Raw genomic sequence first — 17,869 nt, forward strand, 5'->3', positions numbered from 1 at the left:
AAGGTCCGTACGAAGAAAGCATTGTATTTCAAAAGTCGTGTTGAGATTCATCTGTCTGGGAATATGCATATGAGTATTTTAATATTTGCTGTTGCCATTAAATCTTATTGTCTGATGGCTTTAAGTATGTAGTCATTGACAACGAGATATATCAGGCCATTTAGTGGAATTTATCGCTCACGCTACGAGATTCAACTATTATTAAGTGGATTGGAAGATTTTCCTTAAGATTATGTTTTCTTATTATTTTCAAAATGTTTTGTTTTTGTACTGAATACTTATTAGTTGATACAAAACAAAAATCTGACTCAGATACAAAAGAAAATAAACAATATCGTATCATAAATCTTATTAGCATAACAACATTTATTAATAATACCAATTAAGCCAATCTCTTTAATGGTATCATCAATAAAGGCAATTAATAAGTGCATGCAATGAATGTAATAGTCCCTTATTCTTTCCGCTCCGGTATTAAAACCGTATCAGCTACTGATTTGTCGCGATAAGGAGATTTATCTTCAATAAATTTATCGCTCAATCAACGTCGACGGCCGGCCGGTGCCCGCTGATTGGATTTCTTCATAATTACATCTTTTGACACGTACGCGCTAAGTTTCGTACTTGGAGCCAGTCTGGCCACGAGATCGTGGGATAATCAGCTCTTCACAGTTTTGTTTTGATTCCGAACCTTGGAATAATAATAGATGAACTTTATAGTACATCAATGAATGATTTAAATCATTTTATTTAAATAACCTTTCATTTATTACTATGAAGATAAATTGTTTCAAAATTCACTCAAAATTATTATATGCGATGAAAGGTAGGTGTTGCGCACATTTCAACTTGTCTGTCATATAACGCCTTTCGTTGTCAGTATTGTTTGGTAGTTATTACTTATTAACTGTAAATGTTGGCTGCTGTCAAGAAAATGAATACTTTGCTAATCAGCCTTGCTAAGGATATGGGTTCGTATTGTAAAAAATGAATACCATAATGTCTTATGAAAAGGTCAATTTAAAAGTAACTTTATCTAGAGCCGACTTAAAGAATATATTTTTTTACTTTGCAACGACCGAATATTATACGAGCGATGTTCATGATTTATGACATATTGAGGTATGGTTGAGGGGAAATTATAATAAATTATTTTATACAATACCTTTGAGTTACCTCTGTACTAAGTACTAATACTCACTACTGTTTTGGCCAAATATTATTCATAATGATAGAATGGATGTTAAATATGAGTTTTTATAAATCTACGGAACCAATTTTATGAAGCGTTTTAGTTTAACAAGGGGGTATCACGGGACGAATCACACCACCCAACTCGTTTGGAAGTCAAATCTGCGGTGGTCGCAATTAGGCGCGATAAATGCACCCGACATCGGATCCAATAGCTTTTTATTGGATTAATCGCTTGAAACCAAAACGGAATCCGATTTTAACGGATCGTTTCTTTTAGTTCTTTATGGGCAATACCTTCACGTGTATGATATGTGATAGTGTATATAAAATTTGTGATGTATTGATGCTTTCCATGTAGAAGTTAAAGGATATTTTTTATGTACCCATATTAAAACAGAACGACAATATATTTTAATAAATACGGTCTCTAACTTTCTGCTCAACTGTGAACTCATTTAAATAATATTGATAATGAGTTTTGATACCTAGAGATTGAATTATATATATATATATATATGTATATGTATATATTTTATGATATAATATTTTCTGTATGTCAATTATTTGTGAGAATCAACGAAAAGCTTTACTGATGGACTGTAATTTATATTTTACATAAAATTTATTGTAAATTATTTTCATGGCTCGGTTATAATAATTGTAACCCGTATGTCTTAAATAATAATTGATTCAAGATTAGTAAAATATGATTTAAGAGTTTCTATCGTTGACAAGGCCCGCATACATGAAATGCTAGCCACATATCAATTATGGTGACACAAATTATTACGTAACTCATTATATGGTGTGTTAAATTTTGTCACATAATATAAGGTCACGACCCCAAAGCTATTTTGAATGACTTATTCATTATTCCATGCATTCTATAATAAAACAACATCATATCCGTAATATTTTACATACAAAAAAATAATATATTATTATTATTAATGTATGTTTCTCGTCACTTGAGTGATATTGCTCCACCCTTTTTAAATCTACCGCATTAAATACTCGGTTGTCAAAAGGGGATCTTGTATTATTTAAAATAATAACAAAAGTTCCATTACAGGGCGACAAAACTATATCAATAGAAGACAATGGGAACAATAGGTGCCCTCTGTCAATTATACTATCATTACCATTCGAATAAAAGATGTAACGGTTCAGATGCTTCTCAAAACGCAACGCAACGCAACAAAACCTTCCAGGATCCAGATGTTGTATACAAAAATGACTCTTATTGACATACAAATAGATATTATTGGGCTTTTACTTGATTGATATTTTCATAGAAAAGTAATGAATCATTTATAAACTGCGGATTCTTGTATTCGAAATAATAACATTGTATTGTGGGATTTTCAGTTTTATTTTCTGGCATCTGGTTTTTAGGGACATAGATTGAATTAAAATATATAGTTTGCATTTTATGTACAATGTACATGTCATGAAAGTAATAGTTGCAACAATTGACATCAGAGTATTGATAAAGGAACTAACAGCACAAGCCTCGATAATGTTGTAAATTCGATTCTCTACTGACTCAGTTTGATTTCTGAGCATTTTGTAATTTAATACACGCTGACTCACCAAAACTATAGAATACCTATTGCAATAAATATACCATGTAAAACAAAATATTGTAACTTTGCAAGATGTATATCTTTATTATATTTCAACTTGATTGGCAAATAATTCTAAATTCGCAACTACCCGAATAAATATCTGAATTCCAACTTTTATATCTGTCAGAGCTTATAGCACTGCATTCTGTCATTGCCTAATTAATTTATCCGAACCAAGCTGTGATTATCTCTGCAGGTGGGATTTTTTATATTTGCGATTGTGAAGTGTTGTGTCGTAAAAATGACAAATTTACATTTATCGCCGTTCGCGACACATGCAAGTAATGCTTTCCATGCCATACGTTCACGTCAGCGGGTAATCAGCAATTTATTAAGGTGCATTGTTGATAATTTTATTATCGTCTCTCATCCCCCTGATTTGTCTCACGTCTTGTACGTGTCTGTTTTTAATCTCTGCACTTAATATAACTTGAGCGTTGATAGATATTTTTGTACTGTCAAGATTCTTTGGTCTTATTTTTATGCTAAAACACCTAAACAGAATACCTTTTATTGTTTGTTTAATCCCCTCTTTTTCTGTTTGTTTATTTGTTTGGAGAGTATTTATTTCATTTAACAGTATTATAATTATTTTATAAAGATAAATCATATAAAGGGCATACTTTTTGATTTCATAATTCCAAGTAATGAATTCGTTTAATAAATAATTAATTGATGTTGGTATGTATCATAATGTATTCAAGACAACCAACTACCAAAACTTTCTTATGATACCGCTACATATTAATTGATCGCTTGAAACGTTAATCGAACTCTGGATTAAAAAATCAATATTTAATATTTATTGTGCAATTTAAAAAAACGAATCTTAAAATTTAGGACCGCAACTGAAACACCGATCGATGCATATTGAAAATTAACCCCCTTTGTAAACACCTCCTGGCGGGTTATTTTATTATATTTTTCAATCATGTCAACACTGGAGGTGAGTTATAGCCGCCATGAACACCTATTATTTTGGTACCTGATGTATTATTTAAGTTGGTTTTTGAGCGAAATTGAAAATTTCCAAAAAACTTCTGCTTCCGGTGCAACAGAAATGGGTTTTTGGGGATTTATGTTCAACGTTTTTTAAAAATTATAATCGCATCTAATATTTATTTTATTATAGTAAAAAAATATTCGGTTTCTGAGAAGGTTTGCGGGCTTGCGTATTCTGTCTGGAGATCGGGAGAGATTTTTACGGGTCGACTAATTTAGAAATTTGGATGTCCAGTCCAAAACTCGATCCCATCAGGTGGGCATACCGTCTGAGGTCATTGACACCGGTGAGGTAGGGCCAGTCGATGATTGATCAGGTCCCTTATCAGTGCACTGTCGCCTACGTGCGGCGTTTTCAAAGCACTATTGTGTATAGCTACAATAATATATGATAATCATACATAATACTCCTAGTTTACAATGTAATTATAACAAAGTCGTGTTCTTTTCTTTAAAAAAATACTTTGTTTCAGACTATCAAAAGGAAGAAAGGTAAAGAACCGTAAGTATGTTTATAAAAAGACGTACGTTAGTTAAATATATTTTTTGCATCTTATAGCACATTATGTTTTTTTTTTATATTTTTCCAGATGGAATATCAATACGCTTCTGAAGTCTATCCCGAAACTCGGCGCTGTGATTGATTTAACTAACACGAATAAATACTACTCTCCAATGGTACACAGCGTCTATATACATTTTTAAATGATAAAAAATTTTCTCTTTGATATAGTTTTGCCTATGATGATGACAGATCTTAAATTTTATATTCAGATGACTATGTAATTTTTAATATTAAATATTAATACAATTTCTTATGCTTATGTAATTCTGGTTCGTGGTCAGAAAATTTTATAACGCTCATGACAACTTGACACATTCAGTTACACTATAGTTTTAAAGAGAAATCAGATCTAATATGCTCAATCCTTTTTAGGAACTACAGAGGAAAGGTATCCTCTATAAGAAGATTTTTATGCCCGGCCGATTTATACCTCCTCAGAACAAAGTAACAGAGTGAGTACATTTTTATTATGAATAAAATTTCGCAAAATACATATACAATACAAATATATTATATAATATAATATATTCAATATAAATATAACGCTCGGATGTTCATTGTTTAACACAAACAACAAAAACAGCAAAGCAATCTATCAACCGACTCTTATTATCTTTTTGCTTTAAACGCGATTTTAATTTGAAGCGTCGAATTGGCGCCATTCGTAGACCGAATATGGGTAATGTTATAAATCTCTTGACTGCGTAGGTGTCGGCGGCGCTTGAGAGCCGTCTAAGCTAGTCTTGATGCGACTGCTTCATTCTACCTACCTACTTGACTAACCTACCTTCTAACCTACCTACTTCTTTCACTACTTATCTCTCAACCTCTGCCTCGAAGCCTCCCCCCTAACTATTCAATTAAAGCCGGTCACATCTAGCGTTTATGTTCATCTCACGGCGTCTGCCTCCCACGCGAGATCTCTTGGAATTTGAAAGGCATTTGTCGCTGCTTCAGTGCGTGTTGCCGGACTACAAACAGATGTCTCACCTATAAAACAGATTAATTATAAAGTATTTATATATGAGCTTTATAACCTTAATTATTTCGACTGTAACAGTTTGTTTTATTGCTTCAATTATACGAGGATATTAATAAGATCGTTATCTTATTCCTATATAAAAGGTTATAACTTAAACATTATCTTGGACATTTGTTTAGTCTTTTGTTCTTGGATGTGACTTGGTTCGACGTCTTCGCCATAAATAACCATCGGCATTTCTAAGATACTTCGTCCCTGTTATCGCGCCCGAAGGCCTCGCATCTGTTTGTCAGTAAGGGATAGACAAATGCGCCACCCGTAAAGCTACTTATAACTGTGTTCTATTGACTATATTGATTAGGATTGTGTCTAAAAACAAACTTAATATTGGCTGAGTGCATAGAACGTAAAAAAAAACTATAAATTTGCAAATGATACTGTGATTATATGAAACAACAATAATTGCCGTTAAGAAACCCGATTAGGAGGTAAATGGAGCCGCAGCGGGCCTTCGTTCTGACCTTTCGCTTTGATACGATGATGATCGGCGCGCGCTCGTAATGATGCTCGCGTGCCTCTTGCGTCTGTACATTTATCACGGCTATATTTTTACTTGTTCCCGATGTCGACTGTCCACAATCATGTCGTCATTACAAACCAGCCCGTGTATCAACAGTCGTACCGCATATAAATCGTGACCACCGTTGTGGTATATTGTCAGATTAACAGGTTCTTATGTCTGGAGATTTAAAGGATTCCCTTTGGTTTTGATGTGCTCGCTGCTAATGAATACTTATTACATCTGATTATTTATGCAGTTTCTTTTCACATAGCTCCGCGATGCCGGATACATACCTATATAGTATCATCGATATTTATGTGATGTGATCCAAGTCATAGGTTAATGTTATCGATTGGATCAATGTTGATACACCAGAATCCCAGTGCTAAATCCGCATCTTAGCTTTTTTCGTCATTATTTTCTGTTTGTGATTCTATTAGCGCGTGATTGAGAATTGGCTCGAGACAATTTGACATGGTATTAAGTCACAACCTATTTTTGGGTTCTTCACTCACATTTCTGATGGGAATACCGAAACAGAAAAATTATAACGCAATTAAGTGGGATATGAAACTTTTACTGATTAATTTATTTAAAATTGAAATATTTTTACAGCTTAGCCTTAGCTTTCGTAACTATTGTTACATGTTTAAGCTACATCCTAATTAAAATTAAACTTAAAAAGTACTTTATTAAAAAAAAAATCTACAATATTTTTTTATGTCTATGAATTTAATTCAATACAATTCCCATTTCATAAACAATAGCAACATAAAAATTTAACGGGCTCTCGTAATTAATAATGTTATAGATAGTCGGTTTCTTCTCCAATATTATCAAAGCTAACGTGTCCATTATCGGTGGTAACAGAGTTTCATTGGAAGTAATAACCGATTTAAATAACGACAATTTCATAGTTTTCCTCCATTATGCCGCTGCCATATAATCATTAGTAGACCACACAAGAAATAATAGAGACATAGTACAAATATGTATTATTATATACACCGCTCATTATTGTGTAGTTTCTTGTCAGCCTTACGAAATTGCTGTCGAAGACTTAATTAAATTTTGGTTATGAAACATGTCCAAATACACGTATTCGTTATGATTAGGGCACAATCCTGTTTATTTTACGTAATTATTATTACGTTCTTGTAATGCCAGACCTGTTAAGAGAAGCGTTACAAATTTTACATGAGAATTAGTAATGCGGTAATGATTTCATAGTATTTTACAGTTTATATGTGGGTCATTCATGGATTGATATACCGTTTATGTATTCCAATCATCTATTTATAGTGCGGCTGGATTAATTAAGATGATTCAGTGTGTTTAAGCAATGTGTAGTTATTTTTGTTATGTGTTCGGTGCTAATTGATGGTTATTAATTAGCACATCCTACGCCTTCATCAGCTGACGTATATAATTTTATTAGTCAGTTCGATGTCGCGACTTTCGTATGACCTTTGATTAAATTTATTTTGGTTGAATCATATGGGTTTTGCTTCAGGATTAACGTACTACGAAAAAAATACAAATATATTTTATAAATTATTGAATTATAGAAAATTTTACGTATTTAATGACACTAAAGGTTTTATACAATATATGCTTTAAATGTATGTTAGCATAATCATTATTTGCTTAAATTCACTTTTTGTAATAAGTTGTAGTTTCTTTTTAATATGAAAAATAAAATCGTTAGCAGTTCCTGGTTTCGTTACAAAATATTTGGATTTAATTTTAAGTTACGATTTCAAAAATTTTTTTGGATCCGATTTTATTAATATGAATGAATATACAAAACTAGGTTAACATTAAATAATGCTCTTAATTACTATAAATATATACGTATACATATTCGATTACTATGTCTAGTTGAGGTTTTGAGCGGTACATTTTGAGCTCCTTTTATGGCTTTATAAGAAACCGCAGCACATATTCTTGGAAACAGCAATTGTCAAGTGTCACTGATTCATGCATCCGAGATGAGCCTGCTATGTTATGGCAGAGTACTCGCAATAAGACGTGTGACTCATGATATGTGGGAATATTGTTTTTTATGTCAGGAAATTAATCAACGAGATATTGGGTGGTCTGTGTTTATTGAGATTTTTTAAATCAAAATTACTATATGTTAATGGCAGGATTATTGTTGTCAATTACGTACAGCGCTGTTTAATTTTAGCAATGATAAATTAAAAATAATATTGTGACTTTCTGGTATTCAAAAAAAATATCTTAATATTGTAACACGATTAGTTTAATCAGTATTTTTACTTAAAAAACAACTTAGCAGAATTTTCTCTAAACTTACTGTAATTGTGTTTATCATTTAAGAATATATATAGTATATGCAAAATTTTAATAAAGCGAAAACATTTGGTTCCGCGAGCGCAGCTTCAAGCAAAATTTTTTTTATCTATTATAAAGTATCAAACGTGCGAAATATATATGAAAACAAATAAAATAACGTCGCATTATTGATGCAATGGAAATAAGAAAAATGCTCTCGAACATAATCATCCATACATAAATATGAGCATCAGTTTACATAAACAATTCACCGACGGACCTCTGTAATTCATATCGGCATCGACATAGGCCTCGGGATATTACGAGCCACCTACCAGTTGGTAGCGATAACTTGTGAACATTCAACATACACACATACATCCTTGCAATATAAAACGGATATATTTCATAGGTTTTTTAATATTTATATTGAAACTATAGAAGTTTTGTTATTTAACATCGAGGAAAACATAATTATAATCGTTAAAAAGATTATAACATTAAACCGAAGTAGTAGTGTGTACAAACAATGTATGCGGAGTCACGTCGTCGGTGTATGTATGTTTGTTTAGTTAGTATTGACGAACAAATAAACATTTTATAATATTAATAAGCACCGTCTGTTATGGCCACTGTAACAAACAACACGTTATTATCTTAATTATTTGTAAACAGAACATGATGTTTATAGCAAATCGTTAAACATTGTTTTCATGAAGTACAATCGCGATAAAATCTTCATTTCACAAGTTTAATGACTTATTTTATAGTCTAAATGTCCTTTATCGTGTTCGTACTGAATGTTTAGAACGCTTTTGACACATTTGTTCTAGATTGACATTTTTATATCTTTTGTTTGTTTGTCCAATTGTTTTCTGTGACGGCGATACATACTTTAACCTTTGGCCCGTTTACCGCGACACGGTTCGAATTTTAAGGACGCCACAGAATCCATGGGAACCCTCTTTATCTGTCCTTGTATCGAGATGTCTTCTATTATCTCCGTTTCAAGCACTTTCCGTGTAGCCCGAGTTGTACGTTGTACGCTTCTACCATGATGGATGCACCTAGATCACGTATTCTGTTATGTTGTGAACTTGATGGACTGTATTATATAACCTGGGATTTGATACGTTTCTCATATGATCTAATTAAATAATACTTAAAATTCTTATAAAAAATAATGTTTATTTTTCGGTTTGAAAAACGATATGATCAACAGATAAATTTTTCATTGTAGAGATTTATTTTATCATAAGTTAAATGTTAACTTTGCAGTTTTAATTTATTTATAAATAACCACACACACATATACATAAGATATTTACTAATTATAATAAAAGTAATGTAAATAGGATATTACAAAACTAAAACTTTATATGCGAACATGTACGTTTTAAATTACATAGTTTTTAATATATTTTGTGAAATTGGAGAGCTATTTATTTCGCATTCTTATTTAATTTTCAAACGGGTTGGAGCTTGAAGAGTGATTGGATATCTGATATTAACTATTGGAGATATCGCACCGATAATGATCTTGCATTGAATACTGCTATATGATACTCATATAACGTTTTTGACACGCAATCGAATCCCGAAGGTAGCTGGCTGTTGTAATTGTTAAAGCCTATAATAATTGCGGAGACGTTTCAAGCGCTTAAATAATATTTCTACTAGGGTCACAGTCACGGCGGTATGGTTGTATGAAAAATACTCGGATTATAACAGGGAGCGATCCTACGTTGAGATAACGATGTGGATATAAATTATCTCACAAACGTAAGACGCAACTAATATTAAATAAGAAAGCATGTAATTCACGTTGCTTCGATCTACCCGTTCCAGCAATAAAATATATAATTCTGACAGTTTTTAAATAATGACGTCCGTGCTGCTTGACCAGGAAATGCTTAGAAAGTTTAATCCAAAGTTCTAAAGTCGTCCAATCTCATTGTAGATCTCGTCGTACGTAATAATTTTTAAAGATATACTTCTCATTCGGCAAAATATTTCATCTTTTAATTCGTTTATTATTGACTTTGTTGCCTACTTTATGTTCGTGACAAAATGTAATTTTATTTAAAGAGCCTTGAATAGCTTTTGTTATTATAAATGACTCGGAATGGTTTTTTGGTGTGCGTTGATATTTGTTATTTATACTTGTTTTAAGAATCGAACATTCTACCGATAAATAATTCATTTTCAAGGAATTTAAGTGTTGATTTTCGAGTTTTTAAAGAACCTAAGCGTTTAAGTCTATAAAAAAAATCCTTCACCTCAGTGATTTGTTTTATATAGATTTCAAAGTTCGTTTCTCAAAATCAATTAGCAGCTTCTACGGAAAATTAAACAATTGATCAGAAACTCGATTCGGTAATAAAAGTTGGACTTGCGTAAGACAAAACTTGTTTCTATGATTTTGTTGAGTCGTGACTTTATGCATAATTAAACTGTTTATTCTCTGGCGCCACACGTCGTGGATGGCTTCGTTTTGTACTTATTGGGGTAAAGATTACATTTCTATAGAAATATTTGTCTATCAGTCTCGTTTGGACTATTAAATGCTTTTGACTATTTTAATTTATAGTTTCACGGTATTTATGAATTTGATTTGTCGATTTAATTAATAAAAGTTTTCTGTATGAATATTTATTAATGAACATGTTAATTTTTGACGTCTATTATAATTTTAAGGTTACCTTGTTCTGGAGGGGATTATGATAGAATTATTCGACAATTGAACTGGCTGAACGACAGGGTTACGATTTTACATGACAAGGCTCAATCATCGCGATGTCTTTACCAACTTACCAAACACGTCGTTAACAACCCAAAGCTTCGTTGAACCTCTATTGAAATTTAAATAGATTTTTATCAAGCCATCCCTCTTCATTTTTATAAAAAGCATTCCAAATATTTTGGCGCCTCCATTTCAACATTAAAAGACATTTGTTATGACGCAAACAAACATAATTCACGAAACAGTCAGATATGCAATCCGTCGGTCGGCAGAAACGCCTTGTAATTCTAGGACGCCCACTGATCGTGCGGTTTTAGGTGTAAAAAAATCGATTAAACTATGGCGACACGCTGCGATCGATACATGATAATATTTCATATCGGACAGGCGTTAGTAGTTTTAACATTTTTGTGAAATTCAATTAAATTATATTCGTATGGCATGTAACATATCGTTTTACATCTTCGCCAATGTTCTATCGATATTTTGATATTAGGAACAAGGTATTATATTGTGATGTAATGCAGTAAAGTATTTTGATGACGAGCTTTGTCATTTAATTATTCGTTTCCAATGATTGCTATTCGTTCGTGTTTACATATTATATTAATTTCATTGCCGTCAAATAAATTATGTTATTGTTACATCGTGAACTCAATTATCTTAAATATTTTCGATTACTTGTTTGTGTTTTATCATTTAATATTATTTTAATATTTTGGTTTTATTACTTTTTAGATTTATGGACACCGTTGATGGATTTCTTCAAGGGGATGACGGTAAGTGAACATTAAAGTAAATTTTGGTGTTATGGGACTTTATTAAATTAAGCTTTTCAAAAGGTTTGCGACATTGAAAGGGTCTCTTGTGGTTTTCAAAAGGTTTATATAATAAAGTTGGATGTAATGAATCCGTTTGTCCGGTATGACACTCTCACGGCTGGCAATTTCAAGTAGGTTTTGTAAACTTTGATGTAGGTACAATAATAAGTAGAAATGTTGTGTGGGAGAATCGTCTCGGTGAGGTGTTAATGTATGCCCATTGCCTAATTGTATTACTTTATGTGTGATCATAAAGTTTTGTTGTGCCTTTATAAAACTCGCTATAAAACTTACTAATTCTCATTCTATTGTATTCAAAGTCTCGAGTAAATACGACGTCAATCATGATCTGTCGTAAAGTTTTCTTATTTTCAATTGAACTTTTACATATAATAATTGACTCTATATAGAGACAATAAAAATTATCACTTTCTATTCTATTCGCAGTACTCTTACGTAACTGACCCATCAAGCATCAACATTATTTGAACGCTTATCACAAGCTGGACACAACATACGATTTCAATTAAAGTTCGCTTTGATTTCAACTCTCTATGTGTAACATGTTTATTGAACGATGCTCTCCATTGACACCTCATTAGCATACACTTGTGGCGGTGATGGGGCTCTAGTTGCGCTGGTTCGTCAATAGCAATCAAAACTAGTAGATTCGATCCACACGTCTCAGATTATCGGCAGCTACACTTTTAATTACATTGACACAATTCGTGGTTATCATCGGACTTCTCACGGTGACGGACATAATATTCTGAATGTTCATTAAGTTCTTAATACGAATGAACGAACGACGAACGATCGCCCTTGTTTGTCTCTAACATCAAAACTAGCTCTTATTAGATTACGTGGGTAGTTTCAATTAATTGTGAGCATGCTAGTATCTGTCGGCGTGTTCATTTGTAATGGCCAGTTATCGGTGTCTGTGTAGATTGAGTGAGATGCGCGTTTTAAGCGACTGGTTTTTCCGTGGTTAGCGCCGCGTTTACAAACATAACTAATGCTTTATCTATTTAATTAATTATGCAATTGTTGTTATTGCCCTTAATTTAAATATGTATATATTTAGTTGTGTTATTTTAATTTTCTGTTTCTTATATAAATGAAGTAATTTATGACATAGTTTTCCTGTTTAAGATTATACGCGTCTAAACTTTAATAAGTTTCATATATACTGGTAAACCGCAGAGATGGTCTTACAAATACGCTAATATTATACAAGATGCACAATAAATGCGATCCGAGTTTCAAGGGAGGTGTCATATATATTTACATTGAAATAGGAGGTGGCGCTCGGCTGGTAATGCGAAGATATTTATATTTCAGACGTTATCGCACGCGGCACGACCTCGTGCTCCGATTCACGAGATACCGCCGCGAGCACTTGCTACCGTTGCAAGGGTGGTCCGCTACCACGCGTCTCCGTAACGAATATAATATTACCGATTCATTTAGGATATAAAAAAATATATACAACACCAATAATAAAACAAAATGATACATTGAACGTTTCAAAATATTTGACGCGTGTGGCAGGAGTTGTCACATCTCTCAACATTGCAAGAGTGATAAATGAACTGTGGTACCGTTAAAGACATGACTTGCCACTTGCACGCTCGTAATATAAAATTAAATAATATGTTTGTGTTTTTGTTTTCCTGTTTTACCAACAATATACAACAAATTTTGCTTTATCTGATTTAATGTTTGTGTGGTTTGTTAGAATGAATTTGCTGAGTTAACAAAAGATCTCTTGAAATAAACTTTCTAAGTTTGTTAGCATGAGAACTGGAAATATAGCTGCATTTGAAATAGTTCACTTTGTTCGAACATAAAATAGACAAAGTTGGACTGTGGCGAGTGAGACATAGTAACAAATGTCCCAGAGATAAAAGTATTGGAAATAAATATCATAGTTTTCATATTAAATTATTGACACAAATTAACACGAAAGTATGTTACATTTATAAATATGTACAGTTTTATATAGCCAATGGAATTTTGATAATAATAATTATGTAAAACAAATAAGCCCATCCGTTGTATAATAAAAATACCAAACTACAAAACATGTACTGCAACAGTTATATTTTAAATACGTAATCAGTCAACTTCTCATCTCGACCCACGCGTGGCGCCAAGGAGTACAAGGCGATGAAGCAATTCAAAAAGCTATTAGACGAGGTCTTTTATAGTCTGAACGAATTATACTAACAGAATTTCAATTTTCGCAACTAAATAAATAGTTAAACGACAAGATTCTCACTGTAAATGCCAGACATCATAATCACATATGCGTGTGGTAAAATCCTAATAAGCCGATTACGTTGTAAGGGGGTCGTCGCGTGGGCGATGTATCCAGTGCCTATCGATATCGGCTCGTCTCACAATGCTGAAGGCATTCGATGTCAGTAATAATCGATGCTCATCTTTTTATGTCACAAAATGATATGACAATTGTATCGATTTCATAACGTTATTAATAATAGTATCGATTAGCATTCCACATTATAGTAACGAATGTGTTTACAGGGAAATGGTTTAATTGATTTCTCAACTCGCAATGTCTGAATGTCTTGTTCCTTTGCAATTATCATATATATTGTTTGTTTCTGTAATTGAAAAACGAGTTAGCCGTTAATTAAGTCGCTGGCGAATGCTTCTCTTGATGAATTGTTGTAAATGGAATGTTGTTTTTTTGCTTACATCTTGTGGAATGAATTTGCACGGGGAATTTTTTTTTCATTTCATACTCATCGTGGGATTTTACATTTTTTGCAGATGTTTATTTTCACCCTGGATGTTCTGAAAGTCGTTAATTTTAACTGTTCTATGTTTTTCCTTACTTTTATAATGAAGTATTATTTTCCTAGTCATTTCGTTCGAAATTTGAGTTGCAGACAGTTGTTAATCTTTTCGTCCTACTCCAAAGGTCTTCCTCAGGATGTGTCAAACCACGGCCACGGTTTCCGTTTTACCCCCTTCCTTAAATGCGCTCCTCACGGAGGGGTGTAGGGGTGTAGAGGGCGCGAGTCAACGACCCCTGTCCGATGTTTGCGGTGCGATTTTGAAGACGCAAACATGCTCGCCATTTATTTTCCTGCGACGATTTTAGTTATTGATCGCGTTTTTAAGTAATTTCGTTTGTTTGTTCGGATTTTCCCTTTGGAGTGATTATTTTGTTTTAGACCAGCTATGACGATCGTTTTGACTGTTTTTTTTTTTACTTTAAACTCTTGTTATTTATGTTTTGGGGTTAACGATGAACATTATTTTGAAAGACATTATTTTCAAAACATATTATGGTTTTTCGTGTACTATTTCAGATATTTGTTTTTGTTTCAGATTCTTTGGTTGGTGTACATTGCACTCATGGCTTAAACAGAACCGGGTATATGGTTTGCAGGTACATGCGTGATCGTCTCGGAATATCACCACACGATGCTATAAAGGGTAAGCAGTTGTTCAGGTCATAAAGGTTGAATATATATTGGTAAAATTAAAAACAAATTACTTTTACAGAATTCCAAAGGGCCCGAGGATATGCCATAGAAAGGCAAAACTACGTCGCTGATATTTTAGGAGAAATACCACCACCTCCCGATGTTGGTCCTGATTGTTCCACAATTGTGAGACGTATCGATGATACAATTGATGAATCACCAGTAAAACACAATAAAACTAAAAAATCAAAGAAAAATTTTAATTGTAATATAACCACTGACAAAAATTATAAGAATAAAAAGTCTAATCCATCAGACTACGGTCGATCTTCAAATAAGTATAATTTTAAATACGATTACTGACATTGGTTAAAGCTAATTTAAAATACAACAAATTAGTACAATACTTAATACAGATAAAGTTACTTAAATTGTAAGTAATTGATATAATATAAATCAATGTCCCTATTCTGTTGGTCTCATGCTGTCTTATCCATTGCCAAGACCTTCTCCTTTCTGTTAGTTTTGATGAACCATTATTGATTTTTATCACTAAAGGTTGTTGATGTTGTATTATAAATAATTATGCTTAATTTAAATGTACCTTTAAAAAAACTTTTGACTCCAATAAATTTTCATTTTTCTTATGTAGTTGTTGTTTTTTTTATCCCCTGAATTAATCATCGCTATGAAAATATTTTTTTTTTTGTTTCTAGACTTTATTGATAACTATATGTTAGTAAAAATGATAACCCATGTGAACGCGTCTAATTATGAACGAATTGAAAGAATCACGTAAAATGACGTGACAACGTAAGCGTGCTTCAGATTTTAGAGACAACTCGAAATGCCTTAAATTTACGTGAGCCATTGATATTAATAGTTATGACTTTAAAAATGATTCACTTTTTATTACACCAAAAAAAAAAAATGCAATTGCTGATTAGTTATCGAAGTTGATTTCTTTAAAAATATATTTCCTATAAATATTTTCTGCAAACATTAATTCACTTCGATTTTATTTCAATCTTTATATAATTGCATGGCATTAAAATTATACCTTAAATTATTCAAATGGGAAGTAAGATTCGCCTATCTCATTACTTTTATTTCTGCTTAATGGACTTTTCTTTCGAAATACTGAAAGTGATAAAATCTTTAGGAGCTCATTTATTAAAAAATCTTCCGTTAATGTGCTCAATGAAGGCAATTCTTTCTTTGCTCTGCTTGCCACGATGCCCTTAAGATTGTGTTTACGAAATACGTCGTGAAAGAATTCGGGTGCAACAATTTTTAACGATTACATTTACTGCACAGATAATTCGAGCTTCTTAAACGGCGTCTTATCATTTTTACAATATAACGAAGTGGGGTATTTTTTTAATAAATTGCCTCGAAAGAAAATTAATATTTATTTGTTAAAATTATAGCATATTCTGTGGTATTTTTTTTTTTACCATGATCTGTGCAAACATATAATTCGTAATAAAATCACGCATTTGTTTTTCTGGTATATAGAAGTAGCAGACGTTCTAAGCAGATGATTATTGAGTGCTATTGATCATTTTAAAATTCATATACCTACGTATATTCTATAACGGAAGTATATTTTTTAGCAATTCAATTCTGTAAATAACATTCGAAAACATGAAACACAATTGGACTTGCAGTGTCTACAAATATAAGAAGTTACGAATGTTGTTGACTCTAACGATGTCCCACTTCCAGGGTAACTTGTGGTATGTTTTATATTACAGAAGTGACTTACGACTAACGTTTGTTTGTTCAGTATACAGGTAACGTTCTAGGTTGTGTCTGATTTATTTGTTTTCGATAGTGGTAGCTTTCACAAGTCGATGCGTCTACAGTTATTGCTCTATTGTTTGCTTCTGAGCTGATTAAAAACTCAATCTGCTTGAGAATTGAAGAGTTGTTGTTAAGTTCTATGTAATGTAGATACATATTTCCTTACAATTTAATTTCTCTCCGAGACGATATCTATCATTACAGGCACTATCTGTCAGACGTTAAAACGTAAATTAGCTCCACTTTGTTATTTCCTAATAAAATGTAACATCTTAACATTGTTATCTATATTTTTGTTTCCAATCTTAACTACCTGGCTTCCGTCAAAGCGCATTTCTTAGATCCTTCGTTTTGAGTGACATGAATGACCGTTTAATTTATGTCCATTACCTTTGCGCCGTTTCATTTTAATGCGCTCGTTTACATCGGTGACAGTTGATGACGCCTCGGGCGCCATTTTGATTGTTATCGTATTATAGGAAAACAATAGTCAGATGTTTTGAACTTAAACATAATGTAAGGTTGATATAATACAAATTATTGTTAATATAAAAGTATGTTAAGGTAAATGTTTGAATATATGCATTCATTCTATTTGTCTAATAAACATAGATTAAAACTTGGCCGTATCTTTTATAACAAATAGTGGAAGGGTTTGAATCAAGGAAAGTATGTTTGGAAGACCGTAATTTTGGAAGATATGATTATAGAATTTTTATATTTAGGCCCTTGATAATCACTTTCGTCAACATAAAGAAGTCAACTGATGGACATAAGAAAACGGAACTGTCAAAACCTGCAAAAATATAG

At 32.4% G+C, this 17,869-nt stretch overlaps 1 protein-coding gene across 1 annotated transcript in view; it reads left to right on the forward strand.

Annotated features, from left to right (window-relative positions):
- The window catches only part of LOC116769518 (RNA/RNP complex-1-interacting phosphatase), a 31,016-nt gene extending 15,112 nt beyond the window's left edge, over positions 1–15,904 (forward strand). Inside the window, exons 3-8 of the mRNA XM_032660640.2 lie at positions 4,298–4,326; positions 4,415–4,502; positions 4,762–4,841; positions 11,713–11,753; positions 15,156–15,263; positions 15,333–15,904. Of these exons, the coding sequence (XP_032516531.2) occupies positions 4,298–4,326; positions 4,415–4,502; positions 4,762–4,841; positions 11,713–11,753; positions 15,156–15,263; positions 15,333–15,616 (630 nt within the window). The 3' untranslated portion in view covers positions 15,617–15,904. The remainder of the gene's footprint in view (positions 1–4,297; positions 4,327–4,414; positions 4,503–4,761; positions 4,842–11,712; positions 11,754–15,155; positions 15,264–15,332) is intronic.
- Positions 15,905–17,869: the final 1,965 nt, after the last annotated feature.

The sequence above is a fragment of the Danaus plexippus genome, chromosome 14, assembly GCF_018135715.1.
Source record: "Danaus plexippus chromosome 14, MEX_DaPlex, whole genome shotgun sequence".
NCBI classification, from domain to species: Eukaryota; Metazoa; Arthropoda; class Insecta; order Lepidoptera; family Nymphalidae; genus Danaus; species Danaus plexippus.